At 44.7% G+C, this 18993-nt stretch overlaps 1 protein-coding gene across 1 annotated transcript; it reads right to left on the bottom strand.

Moving 5' to 3' along the window:
- Positions 1-7604: 7604 nt before the first annotated feature.
- VIM (vimentin) lies at positions 7605-17044 on the bottom strand. Its single transcript, XM_063709918.1, has 9 exons — positions 15205-17044; positions 14480-14540; positions 11519-11614; positions 11270-11431; positions 10381-10506; positions 9810-10030; positions 9309-9352; positions 8819-8904; positions 7605-7969 (listed from the first exon to the last, which is right to left on the bottom strand). Exons 1-9 carry the CDS (start codon positions 15765-15767, stop codon positions 7928-7930), a joined length of 1401 nt encoding a protein of 466 aa, XP_063565988.1. The 5' UTR covers positions 15768-17044; the 3' UTR covers positions 7605-7927.
- Positions 17045-18993: the final 1949 nt, after the last annotated feature.

Genomic DNA, 18993 nt, shown 5'->3' with positions numbered 1-18993 from the left:
TGTCTGTGCCCTGCCCCCAGAGGTGGAGCCTACAGAGGCAGGCAGGCCTCCTTGAGCTGTGGTGGGCTCCACCCAGTTGGAGCTTCCCTGCTGCTTTGTTTACCTAAGCGAGCCTGGGCAATGGCGGGCGCCCCTCCCCCAGCCTCGCTGCGGCCTTGCAGTTTGATCTCAGACTGCTGTGCTGGCAATCAGCGAGACTCCGTGGGCGTAGGACCCTCGGAGCCAGGTGCAGGATATAATCTCGTGGTGCGCCATTTTTTAAGCCATCGGAAAAGCGCAGTATTGGGGTGGGAGTGACCCGATTTTCCAGGTGCCGTCCATCACCCCTTTCTTTGACTCGGAAAGGGAACTCCCTGACCCCTTGTGCTTCCCGAGTGAGGCAATGCCTCACCCTGCTTCGGCTCGTGCACGGTGCACGCACCCACTGACCTGCGCCCACTGTCTGGCACTCCCTAGTGAGATGAACCCGGTACCTCAGATGGAAATGCAGAAATCACCCATCTTCTGCGTCGCTCATGCTGGGAGCTGTAGACCAGAGCTGTTCCTATTCGGCCATCTTGGCTCCTCCCATCCCAGTAAACAAATCTAAAGTCAAGGAGCATACTCAATGCATATCTCTTTCACTCCATTGTAAAGTGGAAAAATCATCAAACCATTGTAAGCTGGGGATGTCTGTACCTCTCCCCTCCATAAAAACAACTATAGTATTTGGAACACACACACAAACACACACACACACACACACACACCCTGCCCCACCACACACACACCCCTAGCTGTTTGAATGCCTATGAAAGCAAACAATGCAGTCCTGAATTAAGTTGGAGAGTTATACTCCTTGAAAGAAGAAAAATATGCAAGGTAAAATTCATGTTTGCCTGGCTTTTCCCATGAGGGTAATTTCCAAATGAGGGAGAGAGAGCTCAAACATAAAATGGAATTCTTATTGGGCTGAGGGGACAGGAATTCATTCCAATTATTGGCCGTCTCCTAAGCTGCATGTTCAGGAAGAGGCTCCAAGAAACACAGCAGAAAACAGCACCCAGGAAGCTAAAAGTTGGGCAGAGATTTCAGCACCTCAGTAGTGTTGGAGAAACAGAAGTTAGAGTTTAGCTCTGCCAAGGTGGAAGGGCTTTGATAAACGCACGCAGGTTGTAGTTGAGGCGGAGAAATAGCCCACACTAGGGCTAAAGAACGCAGTTGGGAAGTAAGTACCAGTACTAAGATAATGTTTAAATAGACCAGCCCTAACAAAGGCTAAAACTAACTCTGGCCAGGATCGAGGTAATGCCTGGTTCTCCCTTTTCCTGTAAAAAAGAAAACTTTTCTTGTTCTTTAGAGGAAGAAAACATCATCCAGGTCCTACCTAAGTATCCATTTAAAATGTCCAGCATTAAGGAGAAATTATGAGACATGCTAAAAAATAAAAAAAGAGAGACCAAATGATCATAACAAAAACAGAAGATGGATAAATGTAATTCACATGTTATTTACATGTTGACTTTAGCACAGAAGGACATTTAAGCCACTATGAAAAATAAATTAAAAAAATAAGTGCAATTTATATAATTAACTACATAAAGGAGAAGATAATAGAAAAAATATCTCATATTCTGGAGAGACAGAGGCCTATATTGAGTTATGAACAGCATCGGGACTGGAATCTACTGTCTGAACAGAACTTGACCCTCCTTCAGGTTACCTTGCATCAAGGAGAATTGAATTGAACTGAACTGACCTGGTGGTCTGCTTTGCCACATTTACCAAGTAAAACGGGTAGGCCGTACTGGTCAATATTCCTGGAAAAGATAGCTGTTATATGGGGACTGGAATTAATGGATTACAGTTGATTTAAGAAGTAGACAGTGCTTGCCTGTAAGCATGTCCTGTAGGCTTCACTTGTGCTGTATGTCTTTTGTATGTAGTATGTACAGTTAAACATATATAGTACACCTCATGCATTTTCCTTATGTTCTCTGTTCTTTCCCAGTAGGCTGATAGACTGTGAACTCAGTAACAGAGGAAACTTTATCATTGTACAGCCAGCACCTAGCATAGTGCCTGATACATACAAGAAACTGAAACTTCCTAAGAAATCGGCCTTCTGGTATTGTAGAATGAGAAAAATTTTCACTGGCGGGTACCCTACTTATTGATTCTTCCAAGGTCTTTGACGGCTGCCTGCTTGCCTCCTACAGTGCCCTAAAAGAAGTATTTGCTTGACATGAAAGATCTTTGTAGAAAGACTCCATGGAACTGACCTCAAACTGCCCTGACTCTAGACAAGGGACCAAAAAAAAAAAAAAAAAAAAAAAAGTGGAGAAGCTGGGCAGTCACAAATGATCAACAAATCTGTAAGCCATGCATTCCCTATCAATGATTTTGCAAATTTACAGCTTTTGAAAATCTGTATCACAGACCTATTGTGAGTACAGACAAGGAGAGTGTTTCCCAATGTTTAATGGTGATCCTAGTATGAGCTGAAGTGTGTTTCCCCAAAATTCATATGTTGAAGCCCTAACCTCCAGTACTTCAAAATGTGGCTGTATTTGGGCTGGGCGTGGTGGCTCACACTTGTAATCCCAGCACCTTGGGAGGCCCAGGTGGGCAGATCACTTGAGGTCAGGAGTTCGAGACCAGCCTGGCAAACATAGCAAAACCCCGTCTCTATTCAAATACAAAAATTAGCTGGGCATGGTGGTGTGTAGCTGTAATCCTAGCTACTTGGGAGGTTGAGGTAGGAGAATCGCTTGAACCCAGGAGGCAGAGGTTGCAGTGAGCCAATATTGTGCCACTACACCCCAGCCTGGGTGACAGAGTGAGACTCCATCTCAAAAAAAAAAAAAATTGTAACAGTATTTGGAGATAAGGCCTTTAAATAGGTGATTAAGGTAGAATGGAACCATACGGGTAGGCCCTAATCCAGTGGGACTAGTGTCTTTAGAAGAAGACACTAGGACACAGACCAAACAGACTAAGGGGTGACCACGTGAGGTCATAGGGAGAACGTGTCATCTGCAAGCCAAGGGGAGAGGCTCAGAATAAACCAACCCTGCCAGCACCTCTATCTTGGACTTCCAGCCTCTGTTACTGTGAGACAATAAAATTCTGTTGTTTAAACCACCCAGTCTGTGGTATTCTGTTACAGTAACACTAGCTGAGTAGTACAGACCCTTCTTCATGCAGCTGGTCTGGCAGGTTGGAGAAGGAGCCTTCGTGTGGGCATAGCGCCTGCTTTATCCTTGCTTCCTTCAAAAAGCTCATGAGTAATCCTTAGGATGGAGCTGTCTTAGGCTGTTTCGGGTGCTGTAACAAAATCATGCGCACTGGGTGGCTTTTAAACAACAGAAACATTTCTCACAGTTCTGGAGGCTGAGAAGTTCATGATCAAAGCACCAGCAGATTCCGTGTCTGCTGAGGGCCACTTCCTGGTTTATAGAAGGTGCCTTCTTGCTGTGTCCTCGCATGATGGAAGGGACAAGTGGGTTTTTAAGGGTCTTTTTTGAGATGGGGTCTCCTCTGTCACCCAGGCTGGAGTACAGTGGCACCTTCTTAGCTCACTGCAGACTTGAGTTCCTGGGTTCTTGTGATCCTCTCCCACCTCAGCCTCCAAAGTAGCTGGGACTATAGGCACGTACCACCATGCCTGTTTTTTTTATATTTTTATTTTTTGTAGATATGGGGCCTCATATTGTTGCCCAAGCTGGTCTTGAACTCTGGTCTCAAGCAATCCTCCTGCCTCAGCATCCCAAAGTGTTGGGATTATGGGCTTTTTTATTTTATTTTATTTTATTTATTTTTTTGAGGTAGGGTCTCACTCTGTCACCCAGGCTAGAGTGCAGTGGCATGATCTTGGCTCATGCAACTTCTGCCTCCGGGGCTTAAGTGATTCTCCTACCTCAGCCTCCCGAGTAACTGGGACTACAGGTGTGCACCACCACACCTGGTTTGTTTGTTTTTTGTTTTTTGTAGAGATAGGGTTTCACGATGTTGCTCAGGTTGGTCTGGAATTCCTGGACTCAAACAATCCACCTGCCTTAGCCTCCAAACCTGCTGAGATTACAAGTGTAAACCACCACGCCCAGCCTGGAGTTTCTTTTATAAGGGCATTAATCTCATTCACAAGGGCTTCGGCCTCCTGACCTAATCACTTCACAAGAGACATATCTGAATACCATGACGTTGCAGGTTAGGTTTCAACATACAAAGTTGGGGGGACACAAACATTCAGACGATTGTTGGAGTGAAAGTCTGTCTCCCTCCCCCATCGCTACACACACTCACTCCCTTAGTCTCATAGCCTGGGAAGAGATTTTATTTTTTTAGCACCTTTGTTAGCGGCTAGTTGTGGGAAGACAACTCACTACATTTTAGGCTAAAAGTAGACATTTGTTTCATTCACCAGCAGCCTCTTCCATCTGTCACTGTGAGAAAACTTAGTAGGACTTTACAGTCACATGAGTTCCATGAATTTCACCATCCCCTTAGTAACTTTTTTCAGACTTAAACACTTTATGCCACCATTTCTTTCTCCCCATCCCCCTACTTTTTTCCGTCTCCTTTAATCTTGGATTAATATTATACATGAAGGAACCAAGCATTAATCTCTCTTTCACCATAGGTGGTGAGAACATAATTTCTTTTTATAAATTTTTCAAAGTGGAAGATAAGGAAAAACGCTAACAGTATAATTAAAGATAAAATAAAAGAAGACTGAAATAAATTTGAATTCTTCTGAGATGGGGCACCTGCGAGGTTTTTCGTTATGGTCTAATTTCTGACAGTCGCAGATAAGGGAGGCCCACTCCTCTTTTCCATTTCTGGGATGTGACTTTAGAAAGAGCTGTAAGATATTTTTTTTTCATTGAGATTCAGGGGGTATATGTGCAGGTTTGTTACATAGATATATTGCGTAATGCTAGAGCTTGGGCTTCTGTTGAACCCATCACCTAAGTACTCAATAGGTGGTTTCTCAACCCTTGCCCTCCTCCCAACCTCCTCCTTTTTGAAGTCCCCAGTGTCTGTTGTTTCCATCTGTAAAGCATATTTTTTCTTTTTCTGAGATAGAGTCTCATTCTGTTGCCCAGGCTGGAGTGCAGTGGCACAATCTCGGCTCACTGCAACCTCCATCTCCTGGGTTCAAGCAATTCTCATGCCTCAGCCTCCCGAGTGGTTGAGATTACAGGTGTGCACCACCACCCCTGGCTAGTTTTTGTGTCTTTAGTAGAGACGGGGTTTCGCCTTATTGGCCAGGCTGGTCTTGAACTCCTGACCTCAGGGGATCCACCCACCTTGGTCACCATGCCTGGCCTCCATCTGTAAAGGATTTTTAAGGGTGGGAGTCTACTAATCTCAATAGGTATGAGCAGAACTTGCTGTCCTGGTTCTTTTCCCCTGAAAGAAAACTGTGGCTTGTTTTTCAATTTTTAAAAAAATAATAAGGAGTCTGGTGTGTGAAGAAAGCCAATATGGGGCTGGGGTCTTCCCTGGATGACCCTTATAAGCCAAAGGTGGGATAGAAGTGGAAGAGGAGACAGGGATCCTAGGGTTAGGAGGCTGCGGGGAACAGTGGTGAGAATGGCTAAAGAACAGAAAGCAAAACGAAAAATCAAATAGAAAAAGTTTCATAAGGGCCCAAAGACCTGGATGTTTACACTAATAAAATTAATTATGCCATTTTCCATGTCAGTTGTTTGAATATGGGGGCTGAGGGGACAGACACATTTTCTGTAAGATTATTCTAAGGGTAGCATGACCTGACCACATACAATCTATTGTCCAAACTGTTATTATTAATAATTATGCTTACACAACAGTCATAAACCAAGAGTGTCCCAAGTAAACTAGAATGTAAAGTTTACTTTTACGTTTAGAATTTACATTTAGAATGGCTAGGAGTTACTTCAGCAGCCAATCCTTTTTATCTTTTTTTCTAAGACAGCATCTCGCTCTGTCACCCAGGCTGGAGTTTAGTGGTACAATCTTGGCTCACTGAAACCTCTACCTTCCAAGCTGAAGCAATTCTACTGCCTCTGCCTCCAGAGTAGCTGGGGTTATAGGCATGCACCACCATGGCTGGCTAATTTTTGTATTTTTTGTGGAGACAGGATTTCGCCACGTTGGCCAGTCTAGTCTGGAACTCCTGACTTCAAGTGATCCACCCGCCTCAGCCTCCCAAAGTGCTGATATTACAGGCATGAGCCACTGCATCCAGCCCCAATCTTTTCTTTATTCATGCAGTACCCACAGTAACCAAAGTGATGAAAATCACAGTGAACATTCCTGCAAATGGGCAGGGCTTTGTGAGAACCATCTTACTAGTTAACTCCAGAGAGAGGCAGATGCAAACACAGAAAAATTATGACAATGTCTACCACATCATTCTCGGAGGAGAGAAGATAATAATATTTCCATAATTTGAAACTTAGAGATGTCCGAGAACGTACTCGAAGTTTTCACTCCAGAACACACATTATTGACCATTACTACACTATTGTCTCTTGGCAATACCTTCTCTCGTCTATTTATATAAGTTCTATGCTCACACTGAGTGCTTTCTAGGGAGCTTTCCATGACTGCCCCACTTCATTTTTATTGCTCCAGACTTTGAAACCTTATTACACCTACAGTTAGCACCATGTGATTCACGTGTAATAATCTCATCTCCCCGGAAGAAAAGGTAAGAGGTTTTATTTTGTGCCTAATGCCATTCTCCAAACACAAAGGTCTTTACAAATATCTGTATCTACAGATAGATGGATATAGGTATAGCTATCACACACACACACAATAAAGCAGAACGGTTTCATATATTAAATCTTGGTGAACTAGGTTGAGTGTGGTGGCTTATGCCTGTAATCCCAGCTTTTTAGGAGGCCGAGGGAGGATTGCTTGAGCACGGGAGTTCCAGGCTAGGCTGGACAACACTTTGAGACCCCATCTCTACAAAAAATTTAAAAAATTAGCCAGGTGTGTGGCTAGTTTTGGGAAGACAACTCACATTTTAGGCTAAAGTTAGACATTCGTTTATTTGTTTTGAGTACTCCTAGCTACTGAGGAGGCTGAGGTGGGAGGATTGCCTGAGCCTAGGAGTCGCTGGCTGCAGGGAACTATGATTGAGTCACTTTACTCCAGCTTGAGTGACAAAGTGAGATCCTGTCTTAAATAAAAGAAAAACTTGGTGAACTTTTTCCATTTCTCTGCATCTTGCTAGCGGAAGATAAGCCCCTATATCTTGGCAACTTCCTATGCTTTAACTCCCAAAGTGGAATTTGTGTTACTCATATGCTATATGTACTAAAAAAGTTATTATTTTTTAATTTTAGGAAGTCTGTTTGTTATGATTAAAATCACAGAGCTGAGCTCATTTTATAGAGACCTATCTTCATTTTGGTACAAGTTATTTTATTCGACAGCACCTATTTGTAAATGTTTTTAAGTAATAATAAAAAGAAGTGAGGTCTATCAAAAATGACAAAATTAAGAACTACATCTCAAGCATAAATAACCTGAATTTATCAAGTTACATGATTGTAATGACAAATTAACTAATAGGACCAAGTAGAGAATTGTTTAGATATTATCCAATAAATAACACAACAAAAGAGTTTTTCCAAAGATTTATTGAAGCAGAAACAAGTTGGTTGGATACTTGCTGGAAAAAAAAAAAGCAGTTTTAATGGTATTCAAAATACCTTTTAAAAATTATTCTAGCACAAGATTTTTCTGTAAACTAGATTATGTTGTAAACTTTTTTCTAAATCTTGTAGGAGTGTCGGTTGTTAAGAACTAGAGCTTATTCCTATTCCAAATCTATCTTGCGCTCCTGAAAAACTGCAGAAAGGCACTTGAAAGCTGTTTCTTTAAGATATGGATTTCTTTTTTATTCTTGCTGGTAATATATTGCTGCACTGAGTGTGTGCAATTTTTATTCAAGGTCATCGTGATGCTGAGAAGTTTCGTTGATAACCTGTTTAAAAAAAAAAACCCAAAATAAATATAATGCCACATGCCAAAGACTAAATTATCCTATATATCACGGCAAATAAAAATCCTGCTAAATATATGTAATTTACTGTGCAAATCAGAAGGTTATGTTGCTTCTGCATGAGTGAAAGCTAGAAGGGGCAGACACACAAGACCCTCTTCCACTACAGGCAATATAAGGATCCAGTGGAATGCTGTAACTTACAAAAAGAAATTTCTTAAAAAACTGTGTTTATAAAAGATGGTATAATAGTTGTACACAACACAGCCAAGTTTAAAAGCAATTAAGACATTAAAATGTGCAGCAGGTACATTTTAAATTTATGTGCAAGGGAAGATTTCATGATTACTACAATCAATTGCAACTATTTCTTTCCTGGCATAGGGAGGTAATAAGAAACTAAATGATCATATGGCACATGCTTGTATTAAATAGATGGGTTTAGGAATCTATAAAGTATGGAGGTAGGAAGACACCATATATCCAGGATCAAAACATTCCTCATATTGAGGTAGTCTAGTGAAGCTGTTTCATGTAGCTGCTTTAGGAAGTGGTTTAAGGAAGCTTACTCCCACTTCAAATTAAGCACCAAAGCATATCACTAATTCTGGAGCACAGGAAGATTGGTATCTCAACTTCACATCCAGGAGCCAAATAATTAGTTGGCTGTGTGTACTGCTGGAAGAAGAAGCCTATTCTTTTTTTACTAGGCATGAATGAAACCTGAACCTCTCAAATTAGCCAGCTGTATCTGAGATGTAGATTCATTGATTTTAAAATATATCAACTCCTGTATGAGATTACTCTATTTTTTACTTAAAAGATACCAACCTGTCCATCTCTAGTTTCAACCGTCTTAATCAGAAGTGTCCTTTTTGAGTGGGTGTCAACCAGAGGGAGTGAATCCAGATTAGTTTCTAAATAAACAAACAGGCCAAAAATGAGTAAAAATGAGTTTTTTCTTGGAAAAACCAAGTAACCATTTTACTGAAACAATTATGATTCGTGGGGGAGAGGCAATTGTGTAAAGTACTACTCCCCAAATAATTTTAAGGTAGTCTCTGTTTGCAAACCCAGGCCCTGACACTCTTGAGCATCAGGATGAGATAGTACTTGCAGCAGGAAGAAGGAAAAAGGAGTTTGCATTTAACTTAAAGCATAGAATGCAAGAGTATACTTGGGTTTGAAAATTATAAATGTTTTATAGAGTTTTCTCTTATATGGCATTTTTTCAGATATCCTAAAAAAAATGAATGCTTTGACATAAACACAGTGGTTACAAGCTGCTGACGTTTTTCTTAAAGGGAAATAAAATGCTTACCCCTCAGGTTCAGGGAGGAAAAGTTTGGAAGAGGCAGAGAAATCCTATAAAGAGATGAAGAGAAACAGTAAAATTGTTGGCAAATAACTTCAACCACTAGGAACAAATTAACACACTTTTTGTTTTCATCACGTAAGAAAACGTACTGTTTTAAATCATAAACTAGAGATTTGTCTCAGAAACATTTTCCCATGACTTGTCTTGTTAGTACATTTAAAATATGTTACTACAAGCATTTTCTCCACAGGAGCATGAACAGGAGTTAGGAGTGGAGGCTTTGACAGAGTTATGGGTTCAAATCCCAGCTCTGCTGTTGATTAACCCTTACTTCAGCAAGTCACTAACTCTCTCTCAATTCAAATTCCTCCTCTACAAAAAGTGGAAAGTAGTTACCTCAAAGAAACTTTCTAAAGATTAAATGTGACACTGCTTAGAGCCCAGTGGCACAGGGCCTAACAAATGGTCACCATTAGTTCACACATCCAAGTCTGAGTTCCCTACCTGCTCTCCTCGCCTTCCAGCAGCTTCCTGTAGGTGGCAATCTCAATGTCAAGGGCCATCTTAACATTGAGCAGGTCTTGATATTCACGAAGGTGACGAGCCATTTCCTCCTTCATATTCTGAATCTCATCCTGCAGGCGGCCAATAGTGTCTTGGTAGTTAGCAGCTTCAACGGCAAAGTTCTCTTCCATTTCACGCATCTGGCGTTCCAGGGACTCATTCTGCAGGAGGTGAGAAAGATGTCTGGTGTTATTTCTCAGAAAAACCCAGCTGTTCCCAGAACCATTTACAGACCTTCTGCAATAATTTCCATTAGCGGCAAATGGCGACCACTCTAATTTTAGGTGGAGAATGCAAGTACCAAGTCCTTCATATTAGAAGCAATGATATAGGCAAGCTAAAACCTTCAAGAGTTCCATGAAGTCCCTTTTGAGTCTGTCTTGATAACTCATTTTCTTTGCATTATGATATACATTTTTACTCACTCAACATTTTGTTCAGGTATCATCATGAGCTTAGTCAGCAGAATGGGTCATTATTTTCCCTCTTTTACTGCAGGGTTGGTACTCACGGTTCCTTTAAGGGCATCCACTTCACAGGTGAGGGACTGCACCTGTCTCCGGTACTCAGTGGACTCCTGCTTTGCCTGGCGCAGGGCATCATTGTTCCGGTTGGCAGCCTCAGAGAGGTCAGCAAACTGTCGGGAAGAAAACAGAAATGTAGATTGCTCACATTCAAGTCTTTTGACTCTCTTAGAAAAAAAAATCATATTTCTCACTGAATGTCTTCCAGTATAGGTTTAAATTTCTGTTTTGAAAGCCAGGGAAAGAGCAGTGGAGTACTGACATTAGTATTTTCAGAGTTCACTCTACAGTGCTCATTTCAACACAGTGGAGGTCAAAGGTATGGCATTGGGGTTTACTTGGAGGCAAGGTTAGGGGGAAGAGAGTCTGCTATTCTGAAGGAGGTGATGTGGCCAGGCGTGGTGGCTCACGCCTGTAATCCCAACATTTTGGGAGGCTGAGGAGGGTGGATCACCTGAGGTCAGGAGTTTGAGAGAAGCCTGGTCAACATGGTGAAACCCATCTCTACTAAAAATACAAAAATTAGCCGGGCATGGTGGTGCTTGCCTGTGGTCCCAGCTCTTAGGGGGCTGAGGCAGGAGAATCACTTGAACCTGGGAGGCGGAGGTTGCAGTGTGCCAAGATGATGCCACTGCACTCCAGCCTGGGCAGTAGAGCAAGACTCTGTCTCATAAATAAATAAGAGAATAAATAAATAAATAAATAAAGGAGGTGATGTGAGTGGTGGGGAGGCTGTGGTGACAAACACAATATGAGCAAGAAGTCAAAGCCAGCTTTGCATTGGAGCTAGAGGATATTTAGGAATCACACACAGGTATGGGGTTTTGAGAACACAATGCTTTTCTTTGGTTGAAGCCGCACTGATTTGTTTCCTACCTTGGATTTGTACCATTCTTCTGCCTCCTGCAGGTTCTTGGCAGCCACACTTTCATATTGCTGACGTACGTCACGCAGGGCAGCCGTGAGGTCAGGCTTGGAAACATCCACATCGATTTGGACATGCTGTTCCTGAATCTGAGCCTGCAGCTCCTGGATTTCCTGCAAAAAGAACAGACAGACGGTCAGCTCTGCCAACCGTGGGGGCTGCCTTACCCTCATTCATTCCCCGAAAGTCACTCCACTAACCTCTTCGTGGAGTTTCTTCAAAAAGGCAATCTCTTCTTGCAAAGATTCCACTTTGCGTTCAAGGTCAAGACGTGCCAGAGACGCATTGTCAACATCCTATTTTGAAGAGAGAAAAGACAGGACATGGAGGATGTAAAAGTGTATGGCTTATCTCATTTATTTGTCTTAGATTAACCATCTGAACCTAGTCTCCTTACTATAGAAAAGGCGTTGACACATTTTATGACCCTGGAATAGGTTTATAAATCATTCAGTGCTATAATATGCTGTGCTTTCTCCTGCTCACTAATATATTTTAATTGTGACTGCTTGTGTTTTACTCAAGGTGGTGATCAGACAATTTTAAAATAAATAAATGTCCACACACATGGTAAACTGCACTCAATCATGACTGAATCCACATTTTACCAGTGATATTTTAAAATTACTTTTTAAGGCTGGTCATGGTGGCTTACGCTTGTAATCCCAGCACTTTGGGAGGCTGAGACGGGTGGATCACTTGAGGTCAGGAGTTCGAGACCAGCCTAGCCAACATGGCGAAACCCCGTCTCTACCAAAAATACAAAAATTAGCTGGGTGTGGTGGCACATGCCTGTAGTCCCAGCTACTTGGGAGGTTGAGGCAGGAGAATTTCTTCAACCCAGGAGGCAGAGGTTGCAGTGAGCCAACATAGTGCCACTGCACTCCAGCCTGGGCAACAGAGTGACACTCTGTCTCAAAAAATAAAGTAATTCATTTAATTTAATTACTTTTTAAATCCAGAAAATCTATGCCACAACATTTTTAAGATTTGTTTTGTAATTTCATGGAATAACATGATGATAGAGGTGGACAAATTTTCACAACTTCATGTACACTTGAGTACATGGAGAACAGAAACTTGTGCTTCAAGAGTTTTAGCTTTTTTCTCCACTCAAATCTTTTGAAACTTATCCTTAGCTCCAAAGCAAATATGTAGTCATCTGGCATCCATTGTACAAGGCTAGATTTATATTCAATAACCCAATTCAGGATATGCAGGCCAAAGATTCAGTTCAGGAAAAAATGGAAAAGAAATGTAACTCTGAACTGTATTTGCTTTGCTTTCTCTGGTGAATTTTTCTTCTAAAACTCCTTTGACTCATCCTATAAAGGCATGTCTTTTTCACTTGCCACTGTATCAGTTCAGTTAGCCTGTTTCAGAATGACTGGTCAAGCTTGCAAAGAATGAAACTACATAAAGGATTTTTTCTGATTCAGCTGTCCTTCTATATTTCCATTTATAAAGCTCAGCATTCCAAATCACAATATGTAATCTTGCAACTAAGATTTTATTTCCTCTCAAAAGGATGCGTGAGGATTGCTTATCTTGTCAGCAATTATATTTGGAGTTTATAGCCTTACGGTCTTAAACTGTTGAGACTTTTCTAACACCTTAGTGGAAAAATGAATGAAGAGTGGGTGACAAAAAGATCAGACTTGATGAAAACATTCATTTTTACTTGTTAAGCCCTGAAAAATACATAAAAGATATTTTACTAACCTCCAAAGAAAGATCAATGTGGTATTCTATCACATTGAAGAGAATGAGGAATTTTGCTTAATCTCGAAACAGAGGATCTTTTGTATTGATGTTGTTTTATGTTAACTCACTACACTGCAGAAAACATGACAGGTATGATAATCAAAAATGCTCAAGGACTAAAATGAACCACACATTGCTGTGGTTTAATTTGGTAAATGTATTTCAGTTTCAAAATGTTATACTGCACTATTCATCTGAGAGTGCTTTGCAGTTAATCCCAGTAAATATTCCACGGAATAAAACTATAAACTATAATGGGGATCTTCTGGCTTTTGGATTCCAATTTTAAGTTAAAAATTCTGTAAGTCCATTTAATTTTGGTGAAAAAAAAAAACACGCACAAAAACCCTTTAGTTAAAATTCAGTTTTTCAGCCTTGGGTTTATTACTATTATTATTTTTTATGGCAAGAGTGCTAGAGAACACAAGAACCCAATCAAGAAAGGACTTTTAAAATGTGAGGTATGCTTGTAGCTTTAAAAACTTTTTACATTACATACTTCTCAAGTCTGGGCCAGATATTAGATAACGGATGTTAGCAAATACTTGTGTCCAATTAGAACCGTGCTTACATCATTATATATTCAGTAAGAATGTAGCCTGTTGCAAAGCTTCCCTGGGAATACAAAGACTCCTATTATTTCTGTCCAGAGCCACCACATTTGCCAGAATGTCTGTATCTACATTCCATAGTGAAGCCCATAGAAACCATTAATACCCCTTAGCCGAGGGGACAGATGGCTCCTTTTCACCCTTATTAGATCACAAAATAGTTGTGCATAGTGATACTTCCATCGAACTTTAATGCCACAATAGAATTTGCAAAGAAGAAAAGAAACTTGCTGGCTCCATTCCAGTTGGAAACTAAGTTTTCTTATCTTCCAACACGTTTTCCATTTTAAACTGCAGGGCATAATTGCGCTTTTTGTGGCCTTGTAAAAATTAAGCAACTTGACTTTGGCAAACCACAATCTAAAACTGTAACCGTTCGAAACCAGAAGGTCAATGTGTTGCAAAACTGTGCGACATTTTGGAAACAAAGTAAAAAGTTAAAAGATTTGTCTTTATGTCCCAAGGAACTGCTTAGAAATTATTCAAGGATCGCTTGAACCTGGGAGGCGGAGGTTGCAGTGAGCCAAGATCTCGCCACTGCACTCCAGCCTGGGCGACAGAGTGAGACTCCGTCTCAAAAAAAAAAAAAAAAATCGTTCAAAGGGTTTTATTAATATTTTTTCTAATCATGAGAAGCTCCAACCTGTGGTCTTCCCGCCACTAGAGGGCTTTACGCGCAGCCCTGAAGTTTTGCACTTTTTAGACGTGAGTTAAGCAACTTTTAGAATTGCTCGTGGGTTGTGTTGGGTGGGGTCAGGCGGCTGCGAGTGGGAAGAGTCTACAAACCTGTCTGAAAGATTGCAGGGTGTTCTCGGCTTCCTCTCTCTGAAGCATCTCCTCCTGCAATCTGAAACAGTTGCGCATTAACCAAAGGGGAACGGGGAAACCGCCAGGGGCGGGGCGGCCACACCCAACCACCACGTATTCGCTCTGCGCCTCCAGAGCAGCTGCGCCACCTCCGCGCAACTAGCGCCTGCAGCTTTCAGACCTGCTGCCCTCGGCAGTTTTCAGCGGGACCTCGGGCACCGCGCAGAGGGGCAATCACCGTGGCCGCACAGACCTACAGGACAGCCCCGCCATCCCCGCCCCCGAGGGACCATCCCTTTGTCTCGCTCCCTCCACCGCCTTCCCCTCCTTCCTTCTCCCGCCCGGTGATTGGCAGCCTGCCAGAAGGGGCAGGAAACTTTCTGAAAGTTTGGAGGACTGGCTATCATTGTGCCCAAGGGCCTTCAACTGCACACAAAGTGGTAGTTTTAAGAAATCTGTAACTTGAAACGGAGCGTCCTTGGGCAATGTGTGGGGACAGAGGAGGAAATGCGAACTGCAAGGTCTGGGTTCTGGGCGGGGCTGCGCCACCACAGCCACAGCCCGGCTCTCCGCTGTCTCCCTGGCAGGCCTCCCCCCGGCCACATCCCCAAGGGCGTGGCAGCTCTCGCGGGGGCCGGGGGGGCGTTCCCCTCTCCCTCCAGCCCCCTCCCGAGGCCCAGCTACTTGCATGGGCGCAGCCTTACTTCTCCCGGAGGCGCATGATGTCCTCGGCCAGGTTGTCGCGCTCCACCTCGACGCGGGCTTTGTCGTTGGTTAGCTGGTCCACCTGCCGGCGCAGCTCTCGCATCTCTTCCTCGTAGAGGTCCCCCAGGCGCGACTTGCCCTGGCCCTTGAGCTGCTCGAGCTCGGCCAGCAGGATCTTATTCTGCTGCTCCAGGAAGCGCACCTTGTCGATGTAGTTGGCGAAGCGGTCATTCAGCTCCTGCAGCTCCACCTTCTCGTTGGTGCGGGTGTTCTTGAACTCGGTGTTGATGGCGTCGGCCAGCGAGAAGTCCACCGAGTCCTGCAGGAGCCGCACCCCGGGCACGCTGCTCCGCAGGCGCACGGCAGAGGAGCGCGTGGCATACACGCCGCCCGGGGACGAGGCGTAGAGGCTGCGGCTGGTGCTGGGGCGCAGCGCGCTGCCCAGGCTGTAGGTGCGGGTGGACGTAGTCACGTAGCTCCGGCTGGAGCTCGGCCGGCTCGCAGTGCCCGGGCCGCCGAACATCCTGCGGTAGGAGGACGAGGACACGGACCTGGTGGACATGGCTGCGGAGGGTGGCGATGGGCTGGGCGGCGGCGGTGGCGCGGACTGGCTCCCGGAGAAGAGGCGAACGAGGGCGCGGTGGGTGTGGGTGGTGGGAGCGCGGCTGCGTCTTTGACGCGGGGACCTCGGAGCGAGAATGGCAGAGGACTGGACCCCGCCGAGGGCGCTGTTTTTATAACCCCGTTAGTAAAGAGGGTCCCCTCCCACTGCCATCCCAGCCGCGGAGCGCGCCAGCCAATAGGGACCTAGCGAGAAGCGGGGAGGGTGGGCGGTTGGGGTGGGGGCGCCCTCGAGCCTTCCTGCTCCGGGGCCTGGGACTGGGCATGGTCCCATTACTTCAGCGCTGGCCTGGGACTTTTGGGGGCTTTCCGGATGATAGTCTGAGCTGGGCTCACCCTGGGGTGCTGAAAAAGGCGGGGTCGCGCGGTGAGGGGGGGATCCGCCCGGGACTGAACTAGAGGGGTCCAGTGGCACCACGCCAAAGGGGCGTGGGAGGAGGCGCGCAGCGGCCTCGGGGCTGCGGTCAGGTGGGGAGACCCGCGGGCAAAGGAGCGGGAAGAGGAAAGAGTAAGGAATCCCTCAGATCTGAAGTCGCGGAGAAAGAAACAAAGAGCGCCTGAGATTGGAACGCGGGGTGGGGGCGCGCACAGCGCAGGAACGCAGGGCACGGGCCTCGCCGCAGCCTCGCGCACCGCCCGCTTGGAAAGGGGGGCTGCTCCGGCCCGCGCCTCTGTCCATCGACTTGCCTTGGCGGGGAGACGTTGGGGGGAGGGGAGGTTCTGTCGAGGGACCTAACGGGCTCAGTCCAGCTTCGGACGGCGGGAGTTGCGAGACGGCGGTGGCAGAGGAAAGCCCGAGGGAGAAGGGTGGGGTCGCTTAGTCACCGGCGGTGACTCACCGCGCCCTGCTGTCCCGCCGATTGAGGGCTCCTAGCGGTTTAGGGGAAACCGTTAGACCAGATTGATTCAAGTCTCCGCGGGCTCCGCGCGCGCTGCTAGTTCTCAGTGCTACCAACTTAGAGCTGGGCCATCGCTTTGCTGTGTGCGGTCGGGCCCTGTGGGGGACAAGAGAGCCCCTAAGTTCTTAATAACTCGCTAAAGCCTGGCTTTGCTCGAATGTGCGGACTTTTTGTTAGCAAGAAACTTCTGCAGCCTTTGGAGAGGCGCCATACGTGGGCCTCCCAGATCACGATTGCACCGGGAAGGTTTTTCTTGCAGAGTCCCCGCCCCCGTCCCTCCGGTCTCCTCTCGCTCTTCCCCCTCCCCCCATGAAACCACACCCAACTTTTTAAACAAGATCTGAAAATTCTGGGTGAAAGAGGAAACTCGACGTCCGTAGTTTCAAAATCGAACTCAGTGATCAGTGGTTTTTACCCTGGTGGAAGTCATTAAAGGTATAATATGAGCCAGTTAAAGAATTAATTAGGTGTTGCTTAAAAACCCCAGTTTGATTAATGAGTTCAAATGAAAGGCAATTATATAACACAAATGACAGAATGTTTGGCGGCAATAGATTTATGTGTTAATTTTAGGACAGCAATGCACAGTACAGGGTTCACGGTGATTTGTCTGGGAAATGTCATAGGTCCTGTTTTCCAAAAGAATTCATGCAACTGACCTTGGGGTGAGGGGGATAAAACTGTCTACGCAGCAAAAAACTTCGTGTCCAAGACATGGAGGGAGTGTTCAGATTCGGTCACTTTAACCTATCTAGGGAAATCACTCAATCCAAGGGCTGTTGTTTCAATATTAGTAGCGAGCAGAGCTGAGTACTTACCCGCCAAGGGAGATAAAAGGAGACTATGTAAATCAGTCTTCTCGTGATTTAGTAGCAACTGAAAAGGCACAGGTTTTTTTGAGTATTTAGATTTATGGTGTACTGAAAGGATTAACTGCAGAACCACTGTAAAATTGATTCTGCAGTGGATAGGAGAAAAAAAAGTATTTCTTTTTTTTTTTTTTGGTGGCGGCAGGGGGTACTGCAGGTTACTTGGTATTTAAGAAACATAATTTAGAGGTAAATGAAGAGCGTATTCTGACTTATTTGGACAAGCCTCTTTTAGGCAATATTTTGTTTACCTTTTCCCAGTTCGTTCTTGCAAATGGTGCTTGCCAAGGTGGAATTACAGGACTCTCTACTGCCCAGCTCGCCTGCTGGGGCTTTCTTTTATTCTCTCTTTCACTGGGAGGCTGCAGGTCATTCCCCAAGAGCATTCCTGGGGCTGGGTGCCCTGGAGGACAGGCCTATGCTCTGAGTTACATCTTGCTTTCTGAGAGCCCTTTATTCAAGCCACTGCTCAGCAAATGCCACCATTGTGAGTTTGCCTGGAACCCTTAGAATGAGAAAAGTGATCTCCCTGTGGGAGGAAGAGAGTGTGGAACTCACTTCTACATGCAGTGCCGATCCCAGGGCAATGCAGTGGCACTGTCAGGGGACGCTTGCTGACTCACTATGGAAAAGGAGGACAAGGCATTGGCGAGGTGTGGCACTGTGCCCTGCTGGTTCCCATAGCCGATTCCTCAGGGCTGCGGTGATGTCTCCTGGAATGGGCAGTGGTCCTCTTCATCATCTCAGGGATAGGTAGCTCCTCCTTCCAACCTGTCCCCATTCTGAAGTCTCTGGGCTGTGATAGGCTGCTCTCTTGTCACAGACATATGTTTGTTTGATGCATATAGAATGTATAAAAGTGTAGATGTTCTGTAGTCCCAGCACTTTGGGAGGCCAAAGCAGGAGGATTGCTTGAGATCAGGAGTTTGAGACCAGCTTAGGCAACATATATATATGAAACCAAAAAAAGCCAGGCGTGATGGTGCACACCTGTGGTCCCCGCTACTTGGGAGACTGAGGCAGGGGGATTGCTTGAGCCTGGGAAATTGAGGCTGCAGTAGGCTGTGCACACCACTGCACTCCACCCTGTGCAACAGAGTGAGAACCTGTCTCAAAATAAAGTATATGTATGTACTACACACACATAAACATATGCACATATACAGCGTTCAATGTGTTTTTCCTATTAGAAAATGCCATTGTTTTTGGTGGGCTGTAAGAGAAGTGAAAGTTGCAGAAACACTTTCATTCATTCATGTAGAATTCATGAGACTTAAGAATTCATTTCATTCTGAGATAAGATATACAGTGCCTCAATCAATGGGTGATAGTTTTCAGTCAGGGAGATCAATGAATCTGAACTCACATCCTTGAGTGAGACAACTCAGCCTGCTCTCTA

The sequence above is a fragment of the Gorilla gorilla genome, chromosome 8, assembly GCF_029281585.2.
Source record: "Gorilla gorilla gorilla isolate KB3781 chromosome 8, NHGRI_mGorGor1-v2.1_pri, whole genome shotgun sequence".
NCBI classification, from domain to species: Eukaryota; Metazoa; Chordata; class Mammalia; order Primates; family Hominidae; genus Gorilla; species Gorilla gorilla.
This window is presented reverse-complemented; position numbering and strand designations above follow the sequence as displayed.

Excerpts from the sequence above, each read along its gene's own strand:
- VIM (XM_063709918.1), bottom strand. The coding sequence starts at position 15,767 with ATGTCCACCAGGTCCGTGTCCTCGTCCTCCTACCGCAGGATGTTCGGC. Across the intron at positions 9,353-9,809 it reads CTGGAAGGCGAGGAGAGCAG|GATTTCTCTGCCTCTTCCAA; the intron begins GTAGGGAACTCA and ends ATCTCTTTATAG. Across the intron at positions 7,970-8,818 it reads TTGAAACTAGAGATGGACAG|GTTATCAACGAAACTTCTCA; the intron begins GTTGGTATCTTT and ends TTTTTTAAACAG.